Below are 27,137 nucleotides of genomic sequence, written 5' to 3' on the forward strand. Positions count from 1 at the left end.
AAAAAAGAAAAGAAATCACACTCCATCATTTCTAGAATATCCTATTGGTTACACATGTTGGCCCTGTTGAGCATGGAGTGAGGTATTACTAGGAGGAGAGAATCATTGATGGCCATTTTGGAAGGTTGTTATTTCCTTTTTTATTTTTTCTATTAGTGAGATAGAGTATATAGTATATACAGTCAGCTTTCTTTTTTTTAAAGATTTTATTTATTGATTTTACAGAGAGAGGAGGGAGTGGAGTGATAAGTATCAAATCACAATTGCTTCACTGTAGTTGTTCATTGATTGCTTGTCGTATGTGCCTTGACCAGGCAAGCCCAGGGTTTTGAACCAGTGACCTCAGCATTCCAGGTCAATGCTCTATCCTCTGTACCACCACAGACCAGGCTCAACTTGCTTTTTTAACTGTAAGTTCTATTTGTAATTGTAGGAGGTTGATCTGAAAGGAAAATGTAAACGTGTATAAAAATCATCCATATTAAGATGAAACTTAGCTTATTTCATTAACCAACTTATGATAGTTTTGAGACTTTGAATGTTTCTTTCATGGTTGTTCAGAGGCTTTTAAAAGCATTGAGGCTTTACATTCAGCAGTCATTGCTTCGCAAGGAAGAAAAGACCCAGCCCCTCTTGCACCTCATGGAGGGAAAGGGAGAAGTCATTTAGGATGTTTGGAACCTTCAGCTAATCCCAAAACATTGTTTTTACTGGTTGGTACCTTAGTGGGTTTTATCTATTTTGTCTATTTTTTACTGTTGCTGTTGTTGTTATTGACTTGTTTGATTTCCTACATGGTTATTTTTATGGCACTTGTGAACTATGGGAGATAACTATTGAATAATAAAGTGGGATGGTGCTTTGGTGGAAACCATAAGAGTATTACTTTTCTGTTTGAAAATTTTAAAATGAGTTTTTGAAATGTAACCTTTTTGGGGAAAGAATAACTGAGAAATAAAGGACATTAAAAAAGTTTCAGCTAGCACAAAAAAGAAAAAAGAAAAGGAAGAACCCTATTTCATGGTAAATTGCCCGTTTTCGTATGCTGGGATTAAATTGTGTTATTGACCTTTGAAGCCACATCTCAGCTCTCATGAAACGTTCATCTTTTCAGAAACCATTTAAAGTTTTTGGAAATTTTGTCAAAAAATCCTTCCTAAAAACTATATTCTAAAATGAGAATTTAAGCCATTATTTTAGTGATTTGCTTTTTGCTATAAAAAACTTAAGATTCATGATTTAAATAAATGTTTCTGAGTTATCATTGTCTCTTAAGAAGAATTGATAATAATTTTAGTTAAGTAATATTAAATCTTCAATATGATGTATTTTCACAGCTGAAAGCCTATTTTAAGAGACCTATTTAAATGAACACCTCAGCCAAATAAGCATGGTAGACCAATAAATCAAGATTTGACTCTGGAATCTCTTATTGTTGGATTTGTTCACTTCTTATTAGTATATTATTATAATATGTAGAGTTTAATTGGAGCTCCAGTTTCCTTGTTAGGATTTTTTTGTACTAGTAGATGTAGAGAGATACTATTTGTTTTGACAGCGGTACAAAACTTTAAACTATTTAATATCTAAAGATTTTCCATTGTAAGTTATTTTTTTAAACCTGTTAGTTGTTTTTGTTTTTTTTTTGTTTTTTTTTTTTTGCCTCAAAACACTTCATTAGCACCTGGACTGTGGTGGCACAGTGGATAAAGTGTCGACCTGGAACGCTGAGTTTGCTGGTTCGAAACCCTGGGCTTGCCTGGTCAAGGCACATATGAGAAGCAAATACTATGAGTTGATGCTTCCTGCTCCTCTTCCCCCTTCTCTCTCTCGCTCTTCTCTCTCTAAAATCAGTAAACAAAATCTTTTAAAAAAAACAGAGAAGAAAATGAATCTATACTATTTGCCATCCTGACTGGAAGCCTTCTGACCTGGATATTCTATAGAAGTAGGACGTAAAAGTTAAGGCAGAAAAAAGGAAAAAAAAGATTAATTGGAATTTGGCAAAAGTAAGAACTTTTGTACATCCAAAGGACAAGAAAGTAAAAGAGATAGTATAGATTGGGAGAAAACATTTGTAAACTGTGTATTTTATAAAAGACATCTCTAGAATATATAAAGAACTGTTACAAGTCAACAATAGACAACCTAGTTTTAAAATGCTCAAAGGATTTGAATAGCCATTTCTGTAAAGAAGATATACAAAGGCCAATAAGGAGATGAAAGATGTTCACCGTCATTAGTCATTAGGGAAATTAAACCACTTTATGTTCATATATACTAGGGTGCTTATAATAAAAAAGATGGACAATAATTGTTCCAAAGATATGGAAAGATTTGAGTTATTATTCATTGCTGTAGGAATGGAAACTGGTATGGCCACATTGCAAGACAGTTTGGCAGCTCCTCTAAAAGATAAACATAGAGTTACCATCTGACCCTTCTATTCTTAGATATATATTAAGTAGAATTGAAAACATAAAAATCTTGTACACAATGTTCAGAGCAGCCTTATTAATGATACCCAAAAGGTGGAAACAACCCAAATATCTGTCAATGAGTAATAACAGAATGTGCTATATCCATACCATTCAGGCATAAGAAAGAAGTACTGAAACATATTACATCATAAATTTACACTAAAAACATAATGTTAATGAAATAAGTCAAACACAAAAGGCCACATATTGTTCCATTTATATGAAGTTTCCAAAGTAGGAAATTCTGTAGAGACTAAAAGTAGATGAATGATTTCCAGGGGCTAGAGAGAAGGAGGAATGTGGAGTAACTGCGAACGGTAGGGGGTTTCTTGTTGGAGTGATAAAAAATATTTTGGAATTTGAAAGTGGTGCCGATTGCACAACCCAGTGAATATACACAGAAGTCCCCCCTTACCCACAGGGGATGTATTTCAAGACCTCCCCAATAGGTGCCTCAAACTATAGATAATACCAAAACCTATGCATACCATGGGTGTCCCTATACCTTTACTTAAAGGGAGCAATTTACAGCTTCTATTTAGCATATCTGAATTGCTAGCATCACTACTCTTATGGTTTGGGGCCATTATTAAATAAAATAAGGGTTACTTGAATGTAAGTGCTGAGATTCGGTGACTGTTTTATGGTAACTGAGATGGCGGGCAGCGACTAACGGGCAGGTCATTCATACAGTGTGGACACATCTGTCAGAGGGATGAATTGCATCTAGAGCAGTGGAGTGGGACAGTGTGAGTTCATCGTGCTACTCACATCGGCACACAATTTAAAACTTATGAATTGTTTATTTATGGAATTTTAGACTACTGTTCTAAAAACCACTGAGTTGTATAAAAGGGTGAATTTTATGGTATGTTAATTATATCTCAATAAAGTTGCTATTAAAAAAAATTTAAAACCCTACAGTGTGCCATTTAAATGAATCACATGGTATTGAAAAATAAAATTATTCTAAAGGGTTTTTGCTTAGCTGGCTACTCTATAGTGTTTGCAGTTGTTGTTTAATGAACTGTCAGAAAATTGGAATTGCATTTGTAGAGTTATTGGCTCATGACTATTTTTCAGTTATACGAAGGTGAGTCAAAGATACATATAAGAAAAATTCCTTAGAATTGGTCAAATTGAGGTTATTTTAGTGTTTTTGTAGAAAGTTTTACTTCATTTATAATTGTGAGTTAAAATATGTTTAAGCATTCTTCAGATGACAAAGTCTTCTTCTGTTTCTTTTTTCCAGTGCTTTGTCTACATTTATTTTTTGCTTGTGAACTATAAGTTAAACTGCTTTTCTGTGCACCCTGTGGATTCAAAATGACCTAAGCTTGTTACAAAGTTTTCTCTTTTTTATAACTAAATTTTGAAATAAAATGAATTCAGATCTTACTAGCTATAAATCATATTGAATGATGTTTATGGTTTAATCAAATTGAGCATATTTTGATGTAAGTAAAAGCCTATTTTCTATCTTTTAGATTTTTTTCTTATATCACCGTAGTCTGTTCTAACTGACTGTAATGCTTAGCTTGCAGAGCACAGAGACGCAAGGCATGCTTACAGCCTGGAGTCGCTCTGCCACTGCCCTATTTACGAAGAAGCCATGCATTTAGTTGAAGAAGGAAAAATTTACTCAAGAGTGCTTAGGTATCCTTTCAGTTTTGCTTATGATTATGAAAAATATTAAGGTACTGTTGCTATATTTGTTTGATTCTTATTTTAAATGTTCCTGAGAATAGGAGAAAGTGCTTTTAGGCTCAAAAAAATTTTTAACATGTTTAGTCAGTATTGAAAAGACATATGTTTTATATTAAGGACCTGAGGTTAAGCCTTATTTGAGTCCACATTTGTAGTAGGCTTGCTCTTGAATGGAGTGTAACAGTTGTCTCCCCTGTTTATTACATAGAACTGAAATGCTGGAGTGCCTAGGAGACAGTGATTTTCTTGCCAAACTTCACTGTATTCGACAGGCTTTTCAGGTATTTTTTTTTTAACATTAAGTGACTTTACCCAGCCAGTTGTCCCCACCCTCAGGCTGTAGAGTCCAGCTACATATACACAGGACAGCTCTTTGCTCTTTGTTATTCTTATTCTGAATGGTAAATATGAAGTTTACCAAGTTGATTATTTCTGCCTGCGGTTTCCCTTTGTTTGGCTTCCTTGTCATTGTCCTCTGCCATAGCTTCCCGGGTCTACCACACTTTGTCAAAGCAGGATATTTTGGTGCTGGAGATGTGTGCAAATGGCAGCTTACAATAAAAATCCTCTTTTTCTAAATTATCAATTAATATGTGTTCTAGATTGTTTTTTATTTGAATCAACAGTAAAATCATTGATTACCTAAAATGAAATAAGGTCATTAAACAACAAAATTATCTTTATTTTTTTATGTTTTGGGGCTATTACCATTTATTCTAGACTTTCTAATATTAAATCAAACAGAATTTAAATTCAGATTTATCTCCCTTTAATCTTTTTTGATTATAGGCTTCAAGAGCTCATTTTATTTTAGTAAATTATAACTTCCTCTGTGGTCTGCATGCTGAAATAGTGCCACACATAATGCACTTGACTGCTTTAGGCTTATGTGTGCATAGATGTGCTATAAAGTCAAATGTCCCTGCAAATTTATTACAGGTCTCTTTTTCTTTGGGGGTGGATATTTTTTCAGGTTATTCTCTCAGAAACAGCCAACAGGATATTCCTTGCTGAGACTGGAAGGAAAATTTTATCAGCACTAATTGTGAAAGCACGAAAGGTAACTTGTTTTGTTGGCAAGTTTTTTATTGTTGTTTCTGTTGAACTTAAGATTAAAATACATTTATTTATTTTTTATTTTTGTTTTTTTACAGACACAGAGAGAAAGTCAGAGAGAGGGATAGATAGGGACAGACAGACAGGAATGGAGAGAGATGAGAAGCATCAATCATCAGTTTTTCGTTGTGGTACCTTAGTTGTTCATTGATTGCTTTCTCATATGTGCCTTGACCGTGGGGCTGCAGCAGACCGAGTAACCCCTTGCTCAAACCAGCGACCTTATATCCAGCTGGTGAGGAGCCTTGCTCAAACCAGATGAGCCCGCACTCAAGCTGGCAACCTCGGGGTCTTGAACCTGGGTCCTCTGCATCCCAGTCCAACACTCTATCCACTGCACCACTGCCTGGTCAGGCAAAAATACATTAAATTTTTAATAAAAGAAATAGTTTTGGTAGATGGTCGCAAAGGTTCACATACTGAAAATAAATAACCCGCCCTGGCCAGTTGGCTCAGTGGTAGAGCCTTGGCCAGGTGTGTGGATGTCCTGGGTTGAATTCCCTGTTAGGGCACACAGGAGAAGTGACCATTTAATTCTCTCCCCCGCCCTCTCTCTTGCTCTTCCCCTGCCACAGCCATGGCTTGATTGGTTGGAGCACATTGGCCCCAGGCGCTGAGGATGGCTCTGTGGAGCTTCCATCTCAGGCAATAAAAATAGCTTGGTTGGAGCATGGCCCAAGATGGGCAGAGCATCAGCCCCAGACAGGGGTTGCTGGGTAGATCCCCATCGGGCGCATGTGGGAGTCTGTCTCTGTATCTCCCTTACTGTCACTTGGAAAAAACAAACAAAAAAATTAAGTGAATAACCCAAAGAGTGTTGATTTTTTGTTTAGGCTGAATTATCTTCTATGTATAAAACCTACTCTGTTTTGTCCAGTTGTTTTTCATAAATTATTCCCATTTTGTCATAAAGTCTATGAATGGCACAGTGAGAATCATTATTAGATCCACTAACAACCACTACTATTATTATTTCAAATCCTCTTCTCTTACCTTCTTTAATCCTGTTCAGTAAGAAGTTTCTAGGAAATACCATAGATCTCAGATATCTGAAATACAGATTGAGCTGCCTCTTACTTTAACTCATCTTCATGGGACTGAATGAGGCAGGTGCAAGGAAAAGAACTTCATTAAGACTATAAGGATCCACTCTTTGGTCTGCACGGGGTGTCCAGATACTGAGGAAAACTGAAGTCAAACAGACTTTCTTTCCTTGAGCCGTTTGAACACCTGGATTTCAGACTCAATCTGTTTGAACCTCAGCCCTGTCATTTGTATAATAGAATTATATTTATGGTACGCTCGTTCAAAGGTTTTTTTATGATGATTAAATAAATGCTAAATGGGAAAGCAAATTTTTAATGAAGTGCAAAATAACTGAAAGAGGATATTAACCAATTACAATTCTCAGTGTTAATTTTATGTTACTTTCCTGGCATTCCCCAGGACAGAAACCCAGTGGTTTGAACTAGAATTCACCCTAAAGGGGCAGAACTGCATTAAAAGCATCAGATGGTATCTTCTGCCACCAAGTTTTCATCTTAAGGACTGATCTAAGTAGGCATATATATATATCTGAGCGTGGTGGCACAGTGGATCAAGTGTTGACCTTGGAACACTGTGGTCGCCAGTTCGAAACCCCGGGCGTGCTTGGTCTGGGCACAGACAAGAAGCGATTGATGCTTCCCATCCCCCTCCCCTTTCACTCTCTCCCTCTCTCACCTTTCTCTAAAATCAATAAATTTTTTTAATCTAAAAAATAAAAAAAGAACATTTAGCCAAATGAATATGACATACCTTGAAAATGTATTTTAATTTAGTAATCCAATAGAATGAAGAGCTAACAAATGTACTTGAAAAGTAACTCATTTACTTAGCAGGCTTGAGAGACTTATTGTGAAGTTTAGTTTAGGATTAAAATATTGTTTTCTTCTGCAGAATCCAAAGAAGTTTGAAGATGTTTTTGACGAAATGATCTATTTTTTAGAGCAGACTGATCACTGGGATAGTACTGAAATGGAGCTTTCTGCTAGAGGAGTAAGTTCAGATTTTTAAATAATAGTTATTTCCCTTAGTTATTCATACATAGTATTTGCATAATTTAAAGCCACTCTTTCCTTGCCCTTGTTAAACTGACAGTAAAATCCATTACGTGGTGGTGGTTATGACAGAGTCATAAACAATAGCAACCACAGGCTTTATACATGGGGGCAGCAATTGAAAATGATTGTTTTTTTAAAAGCCTTTCTATTCCCTCCCTCCCTCTCTCCTTCCCTCCCTCCCTTCCTTCTTTTCTTCTTCCTAAAAGTCAAGAGCGGGCCCTAGCAGGGCAGTGATGGTGGCCTGCACAGAAATGGTTTCAGATGGGCAGCTCACTGGGATATTGGCTCCATATACAGGATCAAACTAATATATTGAGAATAATTGAGCCAGGCTTCTTAATGTTGGAGAAGGGAAGTATAAAAAGCTTGGATTGGATTGGGAGCTGTCATTGTGAATTCATAGTTCATAATAGATATAGGCAGATATAGAAATAGATATAAAGGCTTGCATATACACTTCCCAGCTCTCTTCACTGAGAGGGTCTGGGAGCAGTAATATCTCAAAAGAAATTACTCCTCGAGGGCACACAGATCTTGGCTTCTGTGTGCTACTCTCCACTAAAAAAAGAAAACTAGGACTCCTTGGAGAAATGGCTGATTTCAGCACTGGAATAGGGAAAGTACATGATGACCCTGGAACATTTCGTTGTAATGGAAACTTAAAGAAGTAGTTTGCACGGGGCTAAAAAGCTTTCTATGCAGAGAAAACAGCAGGAACAGAGACCAGAGGCATAGTCTTTCCTTCTCCAGTGTTCCCTTGCGTGGTGAAGGAATTAGTGTCTATTCGGCTGTGCAGGCCGGTAAGCTGGGACTCCTTTACACCTCCCTGGTCCTCACCTACTTTATGCTTTCCTCTCTTAAGTTTTGTCAGTTTAAACTTCTAAATATCTTTTAATTTCTTCAACTTTTCTCTATTCCTGCCAGCCCCACTGTAGTCTGAGTAACTTGTCTTTCCCTGGCCTACACAGTCGCCTTCCTGATCCTCTGCCTGCTCCTCTCCCCGCCGTCACTTTCTCCTCTCCACTCCACTGTCCGCGGTGCTGCCAAATGGTCTTTAGAAAAGAGAAATCTCCTCATCCATCCACTCCATCACTGCCCCTCTGAAATACTGTGAAGATAAAATCCAAAATCACTACCACGGGCCGTAAACTCTGCAGCAGTTGTCCCTTCCTCCTTGCCTCGCCTCTGTGCTCTCTGTAGAGCGAGCTACAGCACAATTGCTGTGACTTTCTTTGACTCAACATCACTGTGTTCCATTCTGACCCTAAAGTCCTTGACGAGGCATTTCCTGTACCTGGATGCTTCCCTGAAGAATGCCCTCTGTGACGTCCAGTCTAGATTAGGACCTCCACCATAAGTTCTCACAATACCTTAACTGTGCTTATCACAGTTTGTAATTGTGTCTTTGCGAGATTATTTGTTGGTTTCCTCCACTAAACTCTAAGCATCTCGTTTACTCTGTAAGTCTGAGCGCCTCATACGGCATGTAGCACGATACAGTAGCATGAATGAAGGGCAGAGCAAGAGGTTCACGATGTGGTGGGAAGGGCAGACCATACCATTAACTCAATAACAAAGCAGAATGAACTTTGTGGATTCCATAATAAAAGCACAAAGGATACCTAGAATAGAGTGCAGGGAGAGATTAATTTCACCTGATGGGATCAAAAAAGGAGTAGCTGTCATGTGACTTGCAGTTTCAGGGGTTGAGTTGTTTTCCTGTGTCTCTCTTCTTCCTCTCTGTTTGTCAGAGATATAACCTATCAATATTAAACACACCGAGCTGTTACAAAATATGAAGCCCTGGCTCAGAGTTTATTTTAGCTCTATGTAATAATAATTTCTGTTTTAACTCATAATTTAATGCAGGTGAAAAATCTCAATTTTTATGATGTTGTTCTGGATTTTATACTAATGGATTCCTTTGAAGATTTAGAAAACCCACCCACAGCTATACAGAATGTAGTAAATAATCGCTGGCTAAACTCCTCCTTCAAAGAAACCGTAAGTGGACCAGCATCTCCCATTAAGTTCAATTAAAAAAAAAGAAACTCTAAGTGGTGGTTTATCTTGCTCAGCCCTGTAAATTTAATGAAAAATGGACGGAACTGGGAAGATTAATAAGATTTCATGCAAATTGCCTATAGAATGAAGTGTGGACACTGAGCTCACCCTTTGACATTGGGATCAGATGTGTATAATACATAACATCTTCAGAGGGATTTCCTTCTTGGCTCTCTCTCAGCCCTAGCCTTCACCTAAAGTACTGAGTATTTCTTTAGATCTAAAAACAAAACCAAAAACACTACCTCAGGCTTCATACTAGTTCTGGCCTAATAAAAAAATTGGTTATAACTGAAATGGCTCTATGACTAAACTGAAATATAACAGCTCTAGTCAAAAGACAATGTATATATTTTTAGAGAAAAATATGGGAATTCATGTTCTAAATTCTATTAAAAATTAAGGGAGAAACAAATAAGCATGTGTCCCTCCCTAAGAAAACAGGTTTAAATTATATTCTATACTTAGAATGTTTTCAGTTACTTAGAATGTTTTCAGTTTTTTCATACTCAAATTTATATTTGACATTGTTTTTTTGTTGGGCTTTTAGTGTGTACCTAAAAGTAGGTGGGATAGATAGATATTCATGATGAAGTTTGAATACCTTTAAAAAATGTTCCAGTGGGCTATTTCACAATTATTTTGCGAATTCCTGATATTAAATTTCAAAAGTTTTAATAAATCCGCTTTTACTTCAAAATATGTGTTAGCCATTAAAAAAGGTGCATGTTATGTTCATTTCCATAACTAATTTGGTAAATTAACCTTCATCAAAGTTGGGTCATTCCACAGTAGGGTCAGATTTATTTGGAATCCATTTGGGTGTTTTGTCTGTCATTATAGTTGTATTTTTTAGTTCTTCATTTGGATAAACTATTAGCTTTTCCCACAGTTATTTCCAATAGTACTATTCTTGGGGGAAAAAGGCACTTTGCATTGTTATGCATAAAACACTCATTGTGTATGTGATTCTGTGTATACATATTTTTACTCTTTTCCTATAGGAACAGAATTTAAGAAGTCTGAGAGTTGTATTATAATTGCCAAGGTCATTGTGCCAGAGTTCAGCACTTTTTATCTCTAGAGACTTTGTATTTATTTTTAAAATTTATAAAAACAACACCCTTTCACAAATATTTACAAAAGATAGAAGGGACCTGGACTAATACTTATTAATAGTTAATGTTTTGAACATTTTAGACCCATCAACTTTGAATCTCTAATACTCTTCTAAATGGAAAGTTTATATAGTTATAAATTTAAGTCTTGCTTTTTCCCCTGTACATATATTTAGGCTGTGGCTTCAAGTTGTTGGTCGGTGCTGAAACAGAAAAGGCAACAGATGAAGGTAAAATACCTGGGACTTCTTTGTTAAGGAATTTGAGGCTCCTGTCAAGAAAACAGCTGAGACAGTTCTCCAGTGGAAATGGCAGGTCATAAGGACCATCCCTAAAGCTAGATAAGTGACTTATTGCTACATAGTTGACTTCTCCTTTTTGGAATTCTTTCTCCTCCTTCCTTAACATCATGTAGAGTTCAGCATAGCAAGTATTGAGGCATGCCTGGGATTCCCATGAAGTGGGAGAGAGTTAGGGTTAGAGACAGCTCTTTTTTTTTTAGATTTTTAGTTTTTGTTTTTTTATTCAATGATGTTTAAGATTTTCAAAAATTGTTTAGTAGAGTGGTTTCCACTTCATGTAATTCAATTGGGAAATAATGATTTGATTCTAATAGCTGTTTTATTCAAATGAGAGACTCCACGGAAAAGTCTCAGTTTATATCCTGTTTCCATGTTGCACACTCTTCAGCCCGTCTCACCCACTACATACTGCTCTCACCGTCACTCCATGAGAAAGGGCGTGGTTCTGGAGTGAGACTGCTTGGTTTCAAATACCACTCACTAGCCAGGACCTCTAGTAAGCTGCTTAACCTTTCTATAACTTAGTTTCCTCATCTCTAAAAAAGAGTTTAGTATCTCCCTCATGGGTTTTTGAGAATTACATGCATAATACTTAGAACAGTGTTTGGCATAGTGCATTTTGCAAGTGTTGGTTATTGTATTATTTGCCCACCTACCTGTAGTATTTTATCATATCTGAATTTCCCAGTCCGATCCTCGTAGCTGAAGTATTGCCAAGTGCAGTGTTTCCAAAGTACCATTCTCACAGTATCTTCAGAAGTTTCTTATTAAAAATAATTCTGGAGACCATATATTAAAATAATTCTTATTTTAAATAATCCCAGAGACCCAGGGCTTTAAACAAGTTCCCAAAATGATGATTATAAACTGTAATGTTTGAGAACCACTGGTTTAGGGCTAAGGAACAGACTTGTAGACGGGGTTAAATTCTCACATAGCCAGTGTGAGGAGGAGCAAGTTACAATCAGCTGACATTGTTTTCCTGTTTGCAAAATGGAGTTAATGTCTGCTTCATAAGGCTGTTTTAAGGATGAAATGAGATAGCTTAATTTGAACATAAAATTAAGAGTAAACATTAAAAAGTTTAATAAGTGGTAGTTTTCATAATTATATTATCATTATATCTAACTTTATTTTTCTTAGCATGAATCTTGTGCCTTAGACTAGTCTTCACCTCTTGAGGAACTACTTCCTGTGCCTGGAATGCCATACCCTATTCTCTGAACCTAAATAAATCTTACCTTCTGTTGAATTCAAATTAACAGTTTCTACTTGGTGATCAACAGTTCTTCCTTGGTGAAGCATATCTTCTACTTCAGCCCATGCTAACTTTTTACCTGTGAAAACTCCTAAGACAGAGTCTGTATGAGGTTTAGAATTTTATTTTATTTTCAGGTTTTTTTTGTTGTTTGTTTTTTTTCTTTTCTTTTTTTTGTATTTTTCTGAAGTTGGAAACGGGGAGGCAGTCAGACAGACTCCAGCATGCGCCCGACCGGAATCCACCCAGCATGCCCACCAGGGGGCGATGCTCTGCCCATCTGGGGCACCGCTCTGTTGCAACCAGAGCCATTCTAGCGCCTGAGGCAGAGGCTATGGAGCCATACTCAGCGCCCGGGCCAACCTTGCTCCAATGGAGCCTTGGCTGCAGGAGAGGAAGAGAGAGAGAGAGAGAGAGAGGAAGGAGAGGGGGAGGAGTGGAGAAGCAGAAGGGTGCTTCTCTTGTGTGCCCTGGCCGGGAATCGAACCTGGGACTCCTGCACACCAGGCTGACACTCTACCACTGAGCCAACCGGCCAGGGCCGAGGTTTAGAATTTTAATATCTGTAGAATATCTTTTATACTAGAGTAATAATTTCAGTGCATCCCTGATAACTTTTTGGCCTTCACTAGCTAGCTGTGTGTGATTTAGGGCAGGTTATTTTATTCCTCTGAAGTATCACTTTTTACATATTAAAATGTTGGCATGACCTACTTTTTCAGGAACATTTTATTAAATTAAATAGAACCTAGCACATTATCTGAAATATAATGAGTACTCATTAATTGGTAATTCTCCTATATTTCTTTTTTCTTTTTTTTGTGACAGAGACAGAGAGAGAGGGACAGACAGACAGGAAGGGAGAGAGATGAGAAGCATCAATCCTTTGATGCAGTTCCTTAGTTGTTCGTTGATTGCTTTCTCATATGTGCCTTGACCCCGGGGGGCTACAGCCAAACTAGTGACCCCTTGCTCAAGCCAGCCACCTTGGGCTTAAGCCAGCGACCTTTGGGCTTAAACCAGCAACCATGGGGTTATGTCTATGATCCCACGTTCAAGCTGGTAACCCCATGCTCATGATGGTGAGCCCACTATGCTAAAACTGGATGAGCCTGCATTCAAGCCAACAACCTCAAGATTTTGAACCTGGGTCCTCTGCATCCCAGGCCGATGCTTTATCCACTGTGCCACCAGCTGATCAGGCTTGATTAGAACTTTTTAAAAGTCAATACCATGGTGGTCTCATTAATCCTAAAAATTATACTGCTAAGGAACACAATGCCATTCTTGTTTTTGCTTGGTTACAACACTGATATGATTGCTTTTTTAAAAAAAGTATTTTCATGAAATGAAAATACCTTTAATAAATAACATTTTTCAGCATATTTGAAACTATTGGATAGGTTATGAAATCTACAGAAGACATTCTGTGACTGAAAGCTCCTGGTAAGTTTATTAACTTTCTTACTAGACTGGCTCATCACTGACCCCTGGTCTTCCATCAAAAAGAGCTGGCCATATGATGGATGGCAATTTAAGTTTATAAAGGGCAAACACATTCAAAAAGGTAAAAATAACTCAATTCTCCTTTACTTCCTAACAGATCCCGGATGGATTCTTTGCCCATTTTTATGCCATTTGTGAGCACATCAGCCCTGTCCTAGCCTGGGGTTTTTTGGGTCCTAGAAATTCTCTCTATGATATATGTTGCTTCTTCAAGGTATGTAGTCATTGAACCATTTCTTCTTCTTTTTTTTTAATCAAAGAGCCGATAAGGTAGTATTCTCGTGTGTGTGTGTGTGTGTGTGTGTGTGTGTGTGTAAGAAAGTTATTTAAAGGTAAAGTTATGAAAGCCACCTAAATTCAGTGTTTAAGTGCCAGTAGATTATGTAGATTTGGTGCTTTACCCTGGAGTAGATGCAAGGCCATCACCTTATCCTTTCCGTCTGTGATGGATGCATGTTCTTGGATGGAGTTTTGATGTTACTGTAGTCAATTTGTTCTTCATGACTGGATGCTTTGAAATTCATAAAATAAATAATATCCGTCTTTATTGCTCATGTGGCAATTTAGAAATAATTCTGGTTCAAGGTAATATGAATGATGAAATCCCAATTATGAGAAATAATATGAGAGTTTAAAGTTGTAGTTTAATGTCAGTAATTTAAATTTGCCAAAACACAAGTGACATAGCTCATTGAAGAATTTTCTGCTTGGCAGAGTGTCAAGAAAAGTCACACTATTTTAGTAGCCTTGTGTTTAGGCTGAATCTCAAGGAGTAAATGTAACCAAGTATGAATTTGAAAGTTTTTGATGTTTGAAAATTCAGATGTTTTACTATACCCTTCATTAGAAAAATAAAATTATGTTTATGTTCTGTTAATGTAGCATTTATATAAATGATTTAGGAAATGTTTATTTTCCTATCATTCAAAACTCACTATTTTTTGACTAGTTTACTTAACCTCCCAAATTTAAGGTAAGGTAAGGTATGTATAGTGGGGAAATTTTGGATAATGATAATTAATGAACAGTTTGACTCTGGCAAATCATACTTTGTCCTCCTTTTCTTATCTATAAAACGAGGGAGCTTGACAGGTTGATTGCTGGTAACTCTTCCAGTTACAAAATCCAGTGACTCTAAGAGCTCTGCCTTCTTACTACTTCTTAGCATTTGATTTCTGTGGGGTAGATTTTAAATATTCCTGTTTTTTACTCTTCGGAATTTTTTTATTTTCATGATGGCATAGCATCCTGAGACTTAATAGTTTGTAGTATACAATTGCTTAAAATGAGTTTCAGCACAAGTATTAACTTTCTTTCATTGATATGAGATCTGAAATTATTTTTATTTTGCATGTATCTTAAATATTTTTCTGAGATCAGTCAAGTATTTTTATGTACAGAAAAATATACACTTAAAACGTAAATTATAATTATCGGAAGTAGTTTACTATTCTTTTTTCTTTCTTAATTTTTTTTATTAAGTGAGAGGTGAGGAGGCAGACAGTCTGACTCCTGCATGCACCCACTGGGATCCACCCAGCAAGCCCCTTACTGGGGGATGCTCTGCCCACCTGGGGCTGCTGCTCCATTGCTCAGCAACCGAGCTATTTTAGTGCCTGAGGTGAGGCCATGGAGCCATCCTCAGTGCCCAGGGCCAACTTGCTCAAACCATTTGAGCCATGGCTATAGGAGGGAGGGAGAGAGAGAGAGAGAGAGAGAGGAGACAGAAAGAGAGAGAGAGAAGGAGGAAGGGGAGGGGTGGAGAAGGAGATGGTTGCTTCTCCTGTGTGCTCTGACCAGGAATTGAACTCGGGACTTCCACACACCAGGCTGATGCTCTACCACTAAGTCAACTGGTCAGAGCCTAGTTTACTCTTCTTAAAGTAGTACCAGTACTCATAGGTAACATTGAAAACTTCAGTTATTGGGAAAGGACTAATAATAACCCCTTACCTTTATACAGTGTGCTGTAGAGGTTACAGGTATTTTCTTTTTTAAAATTGAATTTATTGGGGTGACATTGGTTAATAAAATTATATGGGTTTTGCCCTAGGCAGATGGCCTGGTTGGTTAGAGTGTTGTCCAAAATGCAAAGGCTGTGGGTTTGATCCCTGGTTGGGGCACATACAGGAACAGATCAATGTTTCTGTTTCTTTCTATTTCTCTCTAAAGTCAATAAATTTTTTAAAAAATTTTAATTAAATGGTTTTCAGGTGTATGGTTTTATAATACATCATCTGTGTATTGTAGGTTGTGTTCCTCACCCCAAGTCAAACCTCCTTTCCTCACCATTTATCCCCCTTTACCTTCTTCTACCTCTCCTACCCCTACAGGTATTTTCTAGGGATGTTTTCAAATCATAACATCAGCCCTGAGTAGTAGTAAAAAAAAAGAGAGAGAGAAAATGAGAACACAGAGGTTTAATCACTTGTTCAATGTCCCTTTTCCAACAAGATAAGAAAGGAGCACTGGAATGCAGGCCTTCTGACTCCTAACTTAATGCATGTTACAACATTAGTAACTATTTAGATTTAATGTAATTTTGGTCTAATAAGTGCAAATTTGTTTTGTATTTATTTTCCAGAATCAGGTTCTTTTCTTTCTCAAAGACATCTTTGACTTCGAGAAAGTACGCTATTCCAGCGTAGAGACTTTGGCTGAAGACCTCATGCAGTTACTCATTCGCCGCACTGAACTTTTACTGGCCTATCTTGGAGCTGATGCACTGAGGCACACGAGTAGTTGTATAAGTAGTCATGGTCCTGTTATGTCCAGTGGCCTAGTGGAAGCCAAAGTACAGTAAGGACCATAAAAATAAGACAGTTTGAGTGTGCTGTGACATATGAACTGTTGGTTCTGTCACATGTACTATACAGAGTTGGTGGATATGGACTCAGGGAGGGAAACAAAATCTAGTAAAGAAAGAGTGACCGTACTGTACTTACACAGAAGTTCTGTCATTGAATCCCTGTGTAGTGTATCCAAAGCAGCTTTTTACAGTCTTTAGGTAATAATTTAAGTTATGAAATGTTGCATATTTTTACAGAAATATTGCTTGAAATGAAGCCAGTACTTGGAGTTAATTGATTTGTCATCTCAAAACTGTCTGAAATGTCTAGTATTACTCTCAAAGGCTCCATTTTTATGCTTTGCACCTTGAAATTATACACTTTAGCTAAGATTTGTGAGGCCCACACATACTGGAATATATTACTCCTAATGTCGACAAACTTAACTTTGCCTGAAAATGTATTTTTAATTGTAAAGTTATTTGTTTAATCAAGTTTAGACAGTAGTGGTATAATTATGACTGCTTACATTATTGCTTGTGTGTTTGCTTATGTATTGTATTTGAATTGAGGAAATTGTAATGGCTGAGTATTGTTATAGAACATTTAAATAAATTGACATTGAGAAGTTTACAAGTTATAAGTTTATATTAGATTTACTGCAGTTGCCAAAATATATTACTGTTGTTCCTAGACGTTACAACAGACAAAAGAAATTTATTTTATCTTTTTATAAATTAAAGCCTTTTTTCTCTTAAATGAATATTGATTTAAAAGATAACATTTATTAATTATGATAGGCAATTAAAATTTTTTCTGTGTAGCTTTGAGACTATCTCCCAATATCTGAAGTTAATTAATCTTGGTACAGTAAAATCATTTCTTCTTTCTCCTTCTACAAAACTGGTTGTTGGTTATTCTCAAAGAGAATTTAGCACATTTTCACATACTGTGTTCAAATTTAAAAAATACTTATACCATAGTGAGGTTTTAAAGAAGGGTTTTTTCCCCCTCATGAATCTAGAACAAAATGTATTTAATGGTATGGAAGTATATTTCATGTCCTTTATGATAAATATATGAACAAGTGGGTTGTTCATATAAGTAAAGTTCTTTAGAATATATTAGATACTTTCAGCGTTATACCAGTTTTGTGTTTAAATCATAAACCACTATTTGGAGTGGCTGACTCAGAATATCAGTAGATGGGATTTGTTGATTTTGTTTTTAAAGTGGGTGGGCTTTATTAATTTTAGGAGTGAATTACCCAGAAGGATTTAAATATATTTTTTTAGAATGCATTTTTAGAGTAAAGTGCCTAATTTCTGATTAAAGAATAGAAAATGGAAAGTTGGGGGAAAAGCATAGTCTTTTAGGGTTTTAAATTTACATATGTGCCACATTTATGTAACAGTAGTTAGACAAAATATGAGATTCAGCATTTCATGCTGTTTTCATGTACTGTGTTACATACTGTAGTGTACAGGTTATAGCATTAAACAATATGAAATATTGTTCTAATGATTTTTGAGTAGCTCATTGACTTTTCTTATATATATTCTTAGTTTAAGAATTGGCTATTTATAATTCTATTATTAATGGAGGAGTATTTAGAGGTATCAAAGCTAGAATATTCCATTATGTAATGTTTTACTTTTCCATTTGTATCTTATATTTTTAGCTTCTTGTTGAGGTACCATTGACCTTGAACGATTCACATACATACAGACACATGTGTGCAAACACATTCCCACTGTCATATAAGCAAGACAGTATTTGCTTATATTAATTTTTCTGTTTGGGGAGGGAAAAATTATTTAAGATGTGGTTTTATAAACAAAGCTCGCAGTAAACTTGATTACTCTTCTATTTGAGGGAGATACGGCTTGAAATCTATTTTGAGGAATTGCACTATTTAATAATGCTGCTTCTATATAAGGTAACTGAGGAATTTATTTCATCAGCTAAATGAATGGCTTTCCAGAAGGTGTTCTTTTTTTCTTTTATATTTTATCTTTAAAAAAAAGTTACCCATATATATTCAAGAGGTTGATTAGTTTTTGGTCGGTTTGGTAGCTACTACATATATACTTGAGTAAGATGCTTTCTTTGTGGCCTTTAACAAAAGAGTCAAGAATGACCAAATAGAATTTCAGGGTAGTAGGTATAGGAAAAACTTATCTATTGAAAGAGAAGAAACGACCTTTTAAAAGAAACATCTCTTAAAAATGTTTTTGACCACAGAAGAGTACTTAAGGCATATGTACCCATTTCATTTGCCTTGAAATTGGGTTAAACAGTTAATGTTTTTAAAAAAATTTTTTAAAAGATTTAAACTAGTTTAAAACCTTTTAGGATAAAACTCTGTTTAACATTTACTCATGATACTATTATCAGAAAATTCCCATTTTTTGAGTAACTTCTTGCCATGAGTCCTATTATATACTCCGTATGTAAATTATAAGGACCTTGAATTAATCTTGAGAAACGGTTTTTTTCCCCTCTTCTGTTTTCTGGAAGAAAAAAGATAAGTGTTCAGGTGATTTATACTTGGTAATTTTTTTTCCCATTTTGGTTTCTCTACATTTTTTTTCAACTAAAAGGCTAGTTATTTTTATTTATTTATTTTTAGTTTAGTGAGAGGAGGGGAGGCAGAGAGACAGACTCCTGCATGTGCCCCGACTGGGATCCACCTGGCAAGCCCACCAAGGGGTGATGCTCTGCCCATCTGGGGCCCTTGCTCCATTGCAACCAGAGCCATTTTAGTACCTGAGGCTGAAGCCAAGGAGCCATTCTCAGTGCCCGGGGCCAACTCTCTCTAATTGAGCCTTGGCTGCAGGAGGGGAGGGGGGGGGACGAGAAGGGCAGGAGTGGAGAAGCAGAGGGGCACTTCTTCTGTGTGCCCTGACTGGGAATCGAACCTGGGACATCCACATGCCAGGCTGGCCAAAGCTCTACCATGGAACCAACTGGCCAGGGCCAAGGCTAGTTCTTTTTAAATGTCAAAATGAGATTATCTTTTTAAAAAGAAGCCAATTTTTTCATATCATTATAGTCAACTTTGAAGAACTTTCTCTCATTAAGTAGTATTTTTTATTTACATCTACTTACTATGATTATATTAATTTGTTAAATTAACTGACTTTTAAAAAATATTTAAAACTTTTCTTGCCTTAAGATGTAACCTTTTCTATTGAAATGATTATCTAAGGAATGATTATTTGCATTACAAAGGAATACTTTATCATTCCTTTAAACATATGAAATAGGAATGCCAAAGTAACATTTAATATATTTCCCCTGTGACCTTACATAATCAGAAATTCTAATTGTGTTTGTAAATTAATCTGCTTTTATTTTAATGTGAACACATTAGGAAATTATTTGGAATATGCATTTTAAAGTGATTATATGATTTAGGCTGAATTAGAGATTTTGGTTATTTACTTGAATTAATCTAATTTAGAAATATCTCTATATGTGGGACTTAGGAATTTGTCTAATCTATGATTAATGGAAATAAGTGCATCCTTTTTTTTGTTCCCATGATTGTATCATGTTATTGTTTTGCTTAGTTTCAGAACAACCATGTATTAGCTTTATTTGGCTGACATCAGTAAATGTGTCTGTTTTCTAAATGTAAGGACTGCACTAATTTATGTAAAAGTGAAATACTATGTAGCAGAAAAAGTAGCACTGGCTCTGTAGCCAAAATAAGCACTATAACAAGGATGTATTTCTGCTACTGCCAAATAAAAATGTGATGGTATAGCCTGCTGATGTATTGACTGTTTTATTCAATGCTTATGTATTGCAAGGTCACCTTTGTCGCACTTTCAGTCTCCATAAGACCTCACATATACAGGCATAAGAGTACACAGACAACTGCGAAAGCATTGAAATTAAATGTAAAAATTTTGTTTATGTATTAACTGATAGAAAAGACAGTTTCATGATGAGTGAAGTCAGTATACTGTCTTTTAATTAATAAAGTGTTTCGATTAATAATTGAACACAATAAAAAGGTACCCTATTGATGTACATGCATCCATCCTGTTCAGACTTCTCCCTTTGCCACCACTTCTTGGTTGGTATTCAGACACATTTAGTCGAGGACGGGGACGCTGCCTGGGGACCACTGTGGACACCAGATGCTGAGAGGGTTTACCTGGGTGAACAAACAGTACTCTTGATTTGGGACTTTTAATAATGAGGTTTATTTTAGGATAATTAAATATGTTTAAAACTATTAAATGAACTAAAGTATATAATTTAATAAGCAAACCAGGCAAATAGGAGTGGAATCTCTTCCTAGTTAGGACATAGGCTTGAGGATAGACTAGAAAACCAGATCAGCATCTCAGTCTCATCTTGTGTTTTCTCTGTCGTCCTTCACACGCTGTGGGACTTACATGGACTTAACGTTTGGCAATTAAAACATCTTCCTGTGTGTTTAAAATACTTCTCAACAGGCATCTCAGTGTCCTATTACCCTGTTTGTAGGGCTTTGCTGGAACTCTGTGTAAGCTCACTCGGTTTGTCCACTGTCATTCTTGCTGTGCTCTTGACAGCTGTTTTTGATGTGGTGTTTCTTCCTCTACTCTGTGTTCTGGAAACTTTTCCTGCCACTTCTCCTTGCATCCCCTTCTCTCCTGACGCTACTGACGTGGTGGGTCAGGCCATGCAGCTCTTTTGCAGAGGTTCATGCTGTTTTTTTCTGCAACCGGACAGTGAAAAGCTTTAAGTAGCCATCATTTGAGCAGGAAAGGACTGATTTTGGTTCAGGGAAAAAAGTGAACTTTTCTTCTATGACACTTTTTATTTTTTACGTAAAAACCACAACAAAGCAACTGGTACATCAAACACCACCTCAGCGTTTTGCTTCTAACTGTCTCTTATGCGTGTTGCAAAGCCTTTCACAATGTACGTTTATATATAGGAAATTCTGGAACTTTTATGTTTTGCTATGTTTGAAATAATACTTGATTATAAAGAAGCACTTTGACATATGAAAGCACTGGGAATATATAGCTTCCAGAACTTTGCAAATTCTTTAGTAACCCTGAGAGAATAGGCCCAGGGACTTTAAAGAGGACTGAATGCTTAATGTGATAGAAGATGAATAATTTTTAAAAATAGGTTAAAGCAGGTGTATTTATTATTTGTTGCTGCATAACAATTATCCTAGATTTAGCAGTTTTACACAAATGTTATTTCGCACAGTTTCTGGGGGTTGGGAATCCAGGGGTGGCTGGTTTTGGTGCTTCTAGCTTAGGGTCTCTCCTGGGATTGCATTTATCTGAAGGTTTGATTAGGGCTGGAGGAATTGTTTCCAAGATTTGTGCACTCGCTTGGCCAGTGGTGGTGCAGTGGATAGAGAATCACCTGGGATGCTGAGGTCCCAGGTCCAGAACCCAGAGGTTGCCAGCTTGAGCACGAGCTCATCCAGCTGAGCACAGGCTCACCAGCTTGAGTGTGGGATCATAGACGTGACCCCATGATCGCCAGCGTGAGGCCAAGGTCGCTTGCTTGAGCAAGAGGTCACTGGCTCTGCTGAAACCCACTGGTGAAGGCACATATGAGAAGCAATCAATGAACAACTAAAAGTCATGCAACTACAAGTTGATGCTTATCTCTCTACCTGCCTGTCTCTCTCTCTGTGTCTCTTTTCCTCTCACTAAAAAAAAAAAAAAGTTTGTGCACTTACATGGCTGTTGTCAGGGCACTTTAAGTCCTTGCCACATGAGCCTCTTAACAGTGTTGTCTGAGTATCTTTAAAACATGGTGGCTGGTTTTCCCCAGAGTGAATAACTGAAGAGATATCATGGCAAAAGATGGAGTATCTTTTATAACCTGGAATTAGAAGTGTCATACCATTACTTGTGCCATATACTATTAGTCACACAGAACAACCCTGACACAGTGTTAGAGGAGATTACACAAGGGTTTGAATACTAGGAGACAGGATCATTTGGGTCACTTTGGTGGCTGGTTGCCGCAGCAAGAAATCATCATAAACATAGATAGTGTAGACATTTTAAATGAATAAATGTACATTCTTTGGCTAATCTTTCTTTTAAAATTAAATTGATTTTAGAGAGAGAAAGGATAGAGACAGAAATATCTATTTTGTCTGCATTTATTGGTTGATTCTTATATGTGCCTTGACCAGGGTCGATCCTACAACTGTGGCTTTATTGGGATGACACTAATCAATTGAGCACCTGGCCAGGGCTCTTTGGCTAATCCTTTGGTGTAGGGTCAGGGTCTTTACTTGGTATTCTGAAATATCTTCATTACATAAATTTCATCTGTAAATCATCATCTCGGTTTCTGGTTTACCTTACTTTTAAAGGAGAAGGAAAAACTTACTTGAAAGTACTGAGTGCTGATTCTTCTTGATTTTTATAATTTTGTACCCAACTTTTTACATTTGTCTTCCCCATACCTAGTTTGATGACAATTTTATTGCATCAGAATCTTCTACATTTGTTTCTCTTTATCCCCCTTTGTATTGAATTTACTGAGGTGACACTGGTTAACAAAATTATATACAGGTTTCAGGTGCTCAGTTTCACAATACATCATCTGTACCCTGTATTGTGTGTCCACCCCTGTCCCCAAGTCAAGTCTCCTTCCATCACCATTTATCCCTCATTTACCCTCTTCTAGTTCCCCTCCTCCCCTCCCCTCTGATTATCACCATACTATCATCTGTCCAAAGTTTTCTTTTCTTTGCTAATCCCTTCACCATTTTTACTCACCCCACAACCCCTATCCCCTCTGACAGCTGCCAGTCTGTTCTCTGTATCTATGAGTCTGTTTCTGTTTTGTTAGTTCATTTTGTTCATTAGATTCCACATGTAAGTGAAATCTTGTGGTACTCGTCTTTCTCTAACTGGCTTATTCACTTAGCGTAATACAATACAGGTCTGTTCATGCTGTAGCAAAAGGTACGATTTCCTTCTTTTTAATTTTTTTATTTTTACTTTTATTTTTTTTATTTTGTGAGAAGAGGGGAGGCAGAGACAGACTCCGCATGCACCCTGACTGGGATCCACTCGGTGAGTCCACTATGGGGCAATGCTCTGCCCATCTGGGGCCCTTGCTCTGTTGCAACCAGAGCCATTTTATAGCTCCTGATGGAGCCATCCTCAGCACCCAGGGCCAACGTTTTCCAATCGAGCCATGACTGCAGGAGGGAAAGAGAAAAGAGAGAGAGAAGTGAAAGGGGGAGGGGTGGAGAAGCAAAAGGGAGCTTCTCCTGTGTACCCTGACCAGAAGTTGAACCTGGGACATCCACATGCCAGGCTGATGCTCTACCACTGAGCAAACTGGCCAGGGTTCCTTTTTTTTTTTTTTTTTTACAGCTGAGTACCATTTCATTGTGGAAATGTATCACAGATTATTTATTCATTCATCTACTGATGGACATTTGGGGTGCTTCCAAATCTTGGCTATTGTAAATAATACTGCAATGAATGTAGGGGTGCATATATTCTTTTGAATTAGTATTTTGGGTTTCTTTTGTGTGTGTGCGTGCATGTATTTTTCTGAAGTGAGATTCGGGGAGGCAGAGAGACAGACTCCCACATGCGCCTGACTGAGATCCACCTGGCAAGCCCACAAGAGGGTGATGCTCTGCCCATCTGGGTCGTTATTCCATTGCAACCGGAGCCATTCTAGCGCCTGAGGCAGAGACCATGAAGCCATCCTCAGTGCCTGGGCCAACTTTGCTCCAGTGGAGCCTTGGCTGTGGGAGGGGAAGAGAGAGACAGAGAGGAAGAAGAGGGGGAGGGGCGGAGAAGCGGATGGGTGCTTCTCCTGTGTGCCCTGGCTGGGAATCAAACCTGCGACTTCCACATGACGGGCCGGCGGCCAGGGCCAGTGTTTTGGATTTCTTTAGATAAATTCCCAGAATAGCAATCACTGGGTCATAAGGCAGTTACCTTTTTAATTTTTTGAGGTAACTCCATATGGGTTTCCACAGTGGCTGCACCAGTCTGCATTCCCACAAACAGTGCATAAAGGTTCCCTTTTTTCCACATCCTAGCCAACACTTGTTTATGGATTTATTGATGATAGTCTTGCTGACAGATATGAGGTGATGTCTAAATTGTGGTTTTAATTTACATTACTCTCATGCTAGTGAAGGTGAGCATATTTTCATATGTCTATTGGCTAGCTGTATGTCCTCTTTGGAGAAGGGTCTATTCAAATCCTTTGTACATTTTCAGTTGTATTGTTTATCTTTTTGGTGTTGAGTTGAATTAGTTCTGTATAAATTTTGGACAGCCAGAGGGCTCCCTTTTCAGATGTATTAGCGAATATGTTCTCTCATTCTGTGGGTTCTTTTCATTTTGTTGATGGTTCCCTTTGCTGTACGAAAACTTTTTTTTTTTTTTTTTTCATTTTTCTGAAGCTGGAAACAAGGAGAGACAGTCAGACAGACTCCCGCATGCACCCGACCGGGATCCACCCGGCACACCCACCAGGGGCGACGCTCTGCCCACCAGGGGGCGATGCTCTGCCCATCCTGGGCGTCGCCATGTTGCGACCAGAGCCACTCCAGCGCCTGAGGCAGAGGCCACAGAGCCATGCCCAGCGCCCGGGCCATCTTTGCTCCAATGGAGCCTCGGCTGCGGGAGGGGAAGAGAGAGACAGAGAGGAAAGCGTGGCGGAGGGGTGGAGAAGCAAATGGGTGCTTCTCCTGTGTGCCCTGGCCGGGAATCGAACCCGGGTCCTCCGCACGCTAGGCCGACACTCTACCGCTGAGCCAACCGGCCAGGGCTGTACAAAAACTTTTTAGTTTGATGTAGTCCCATCTGTTTATTTTTCTTTTGTTTCCCTTGCCTAAAGGCAATTTTTGTAAGCTGTTTGCCTTTATCATCTTCAAAGCATTCAACTTAGTTTTTATAAAAACTATAACTCTCTTTGATTTTATATTTCTTTTGTAATGTTTACTTGATGTAATTTCAATAACATGCAACTGATATAACCAAGTTTGAAAACAGAGCCAAATGATTTATGACAAATATTTAAGACAGGAGTCCCCAAACTTTTTACACAGGGGGCCAGTTCACTGTCCCTCAGACCGTTGGAGGGCCGCCACATACAGTGCTCCTCTCACTGACCACCAATGAAAGAGGTGTTTCTTCCGGAAGTGCGGCGGAGGGGGGGGGGGCGGATAAATGGCCTCAGGGGGCCGCATGTGGCCCGTGGGCCATAGTTTGGGGGTGCCTGATTTAAGAAATGTTTATACAAACAGCAGATTTTAGATTTCTAATAGTGTTCCCAAAATTAGCATGTTCAAAACTGAGCTCCTGACCTGCCTGCCTCAACCTCCTCCTCCCAGTTCCTCTCTTCCCAATAAATGACAACTTCATCCTTCCAGATCCCCAGGCCAAAAACTTCTCTTCCTCACACTTCATATTCAATGATACCAAAATTCTACTAGTTCTACTTTTTAAAAAATGTACAGAGAAGAAAAAAAACGTGCCTAGCATTTCTCAACTATATTCACAGCTATCACCTTGGCCCAAACGCCCGTTGTCATGCTGATTATTCTGGAAGCCTCCTAATTGGTCTCCTTGCTTCATTTAATGTATTTGCAGCACATCAGCCAGAGCAAGCATGTTAAAAATGTCAGATCATGTTCACAATCCACCAGTGGCCTCCCATCTCACTCAGAGTGAAAAGGTACAAAAAGGGTCTGCCACTGTAGGTGTCCGGCCCCACTCCGTTTCCTATTATTTCCCCCTCTGTCTACTCAGCTCCACCCACACAACCCACCTTGCCCTTCCCAGAACAAGTCAGAGAGGCTCCCCCTTTGGACCTTTGGACCTCTCCCTGGATTGTTCTTTCCCCACCTATCTCCTGATATTTACACAGCTCACTGTGTCACTTTCCTCAGGACTTCTCTTCATATGAGATTTTTCCCTAGGCACTCTGTCTAAAGGTACAAAATCCATGCACACTATTCCCAGCATTCCTCACTTCCCTGCTCTGGTCTTATTCACAGTGCTTATCACTAAGTACTACATAGTTTGTTTATTTGCTTATTGTCTGCCCTCTTCCACCAGAATGTATGTTCCATGATGGCAGGGCTTTTTATTTGTTTGGTCAGTACTGTATCTTTGGTATCTAGAATTGACTATTTGTTGAATGAATGAAGAATTAATGGGAGAAGAAAAAAGCCCTGTATGTCGTGGGTAGCTATCAGTTTTATAGTTAGAATAAAGAGCTTTGTTTAATCCGGTGAATCTGGAGAGGATATCATTTAAGAGAGTTTCTAATCCTTTAAATCATAAAAATAAGTGGAGAGAAAAAGGGTGCAATGAGTTTATAACGTAGCTGACTGATATAGACTGGGGTGAAAGAAGGCCTTTCTAAGAAAGCAACATTTAAAAAGACAGCAAAGGCTTATGAAGTTAGGTAGAGAAAGAGTGGGGGAAAGAGGATTTCATGTAGAGGAACAACTTGTGCGAAGATCCTGAGCAGAATGACCATGTCAAGTTCCATCACCTGAAGGTCAAGATGATGGTACTGAAGGGTGCAAGGTGGAGAGTGAGATCGTCCAGGCTACCTATCACTATCTATATTAGAGTAAGCTTAAATAGCTGTTTTAATTACCAAGCTAGAACTTAATTGAAGAAGGAATGGCTTACACAAAAGAATTTTTATTCTGAGTAAATA

The 27,137-nt window shown here is 37.8% G+C and overlaps 1 protein-coding gene across 2 annotated transcripts in view; it reads left to right on the forward strand.

Annotated features, from left to right (window-relative positions):
* MIGA1 (mitoguardin 1) overlaps nt 1-20,216 on the forward strand; it is an 89,162-nt gene extending 68,946 nt beyond the window's left edge. For both annotated transcript variants that reach the window (XM_066376601.1, XM_066376600.1), the window contains 8 exons: nt 4,018-4,136; nt 4,396-4,468; nt 5,161-5,247; nt 7,242-7,340; nt 9,275-9,409; nt 10,764-10,817; nt 13,751-13,867; nt 16,238-20,216. In XM_066376601.1, coding sequence (XP_066232698.1) covers nt 4,018-4,136; nt 4,396-4,468; nt 5,161-5,247; nt 7,242-7,340; nt 9,275-9,409; nt 10,764-10,817; nt 13,751-13,867; nt 16,238-16,456 — 903 coding nt within the window. In that variant the 3' untranslated portion in view covers nt 16,457-20,216. The remainder of the gene's footprint in view (nt 1-4,017; nt 4,137-4,395; nt 4,469-5,160; nt 5,248-7,241; nt 7,341-9,274; nt 9,410-10,763; nt 10,818-13,750; nt 13,868-16,237) is intronic.
* Nucleotides 20,217-27,137: the final 6,921 nt, after the last annotated feature.

Source organism: Saccopteryx leptura, chromosome 3 (assembly GCF_036850995.1).
Source record: "Saccopteryx leptura isolate mSacLep1 chromosome 3, mSacLep1_pri_phased_curated, whole genome shotgun sequence".
In the NCBI taxonomy this organism is placed as follows: Eukaryota; Metazoa; Chordata; class Mammalia; order Chiroptera; family Emballonuridae; genus Saccopteryx; species Saccopteryx leptura.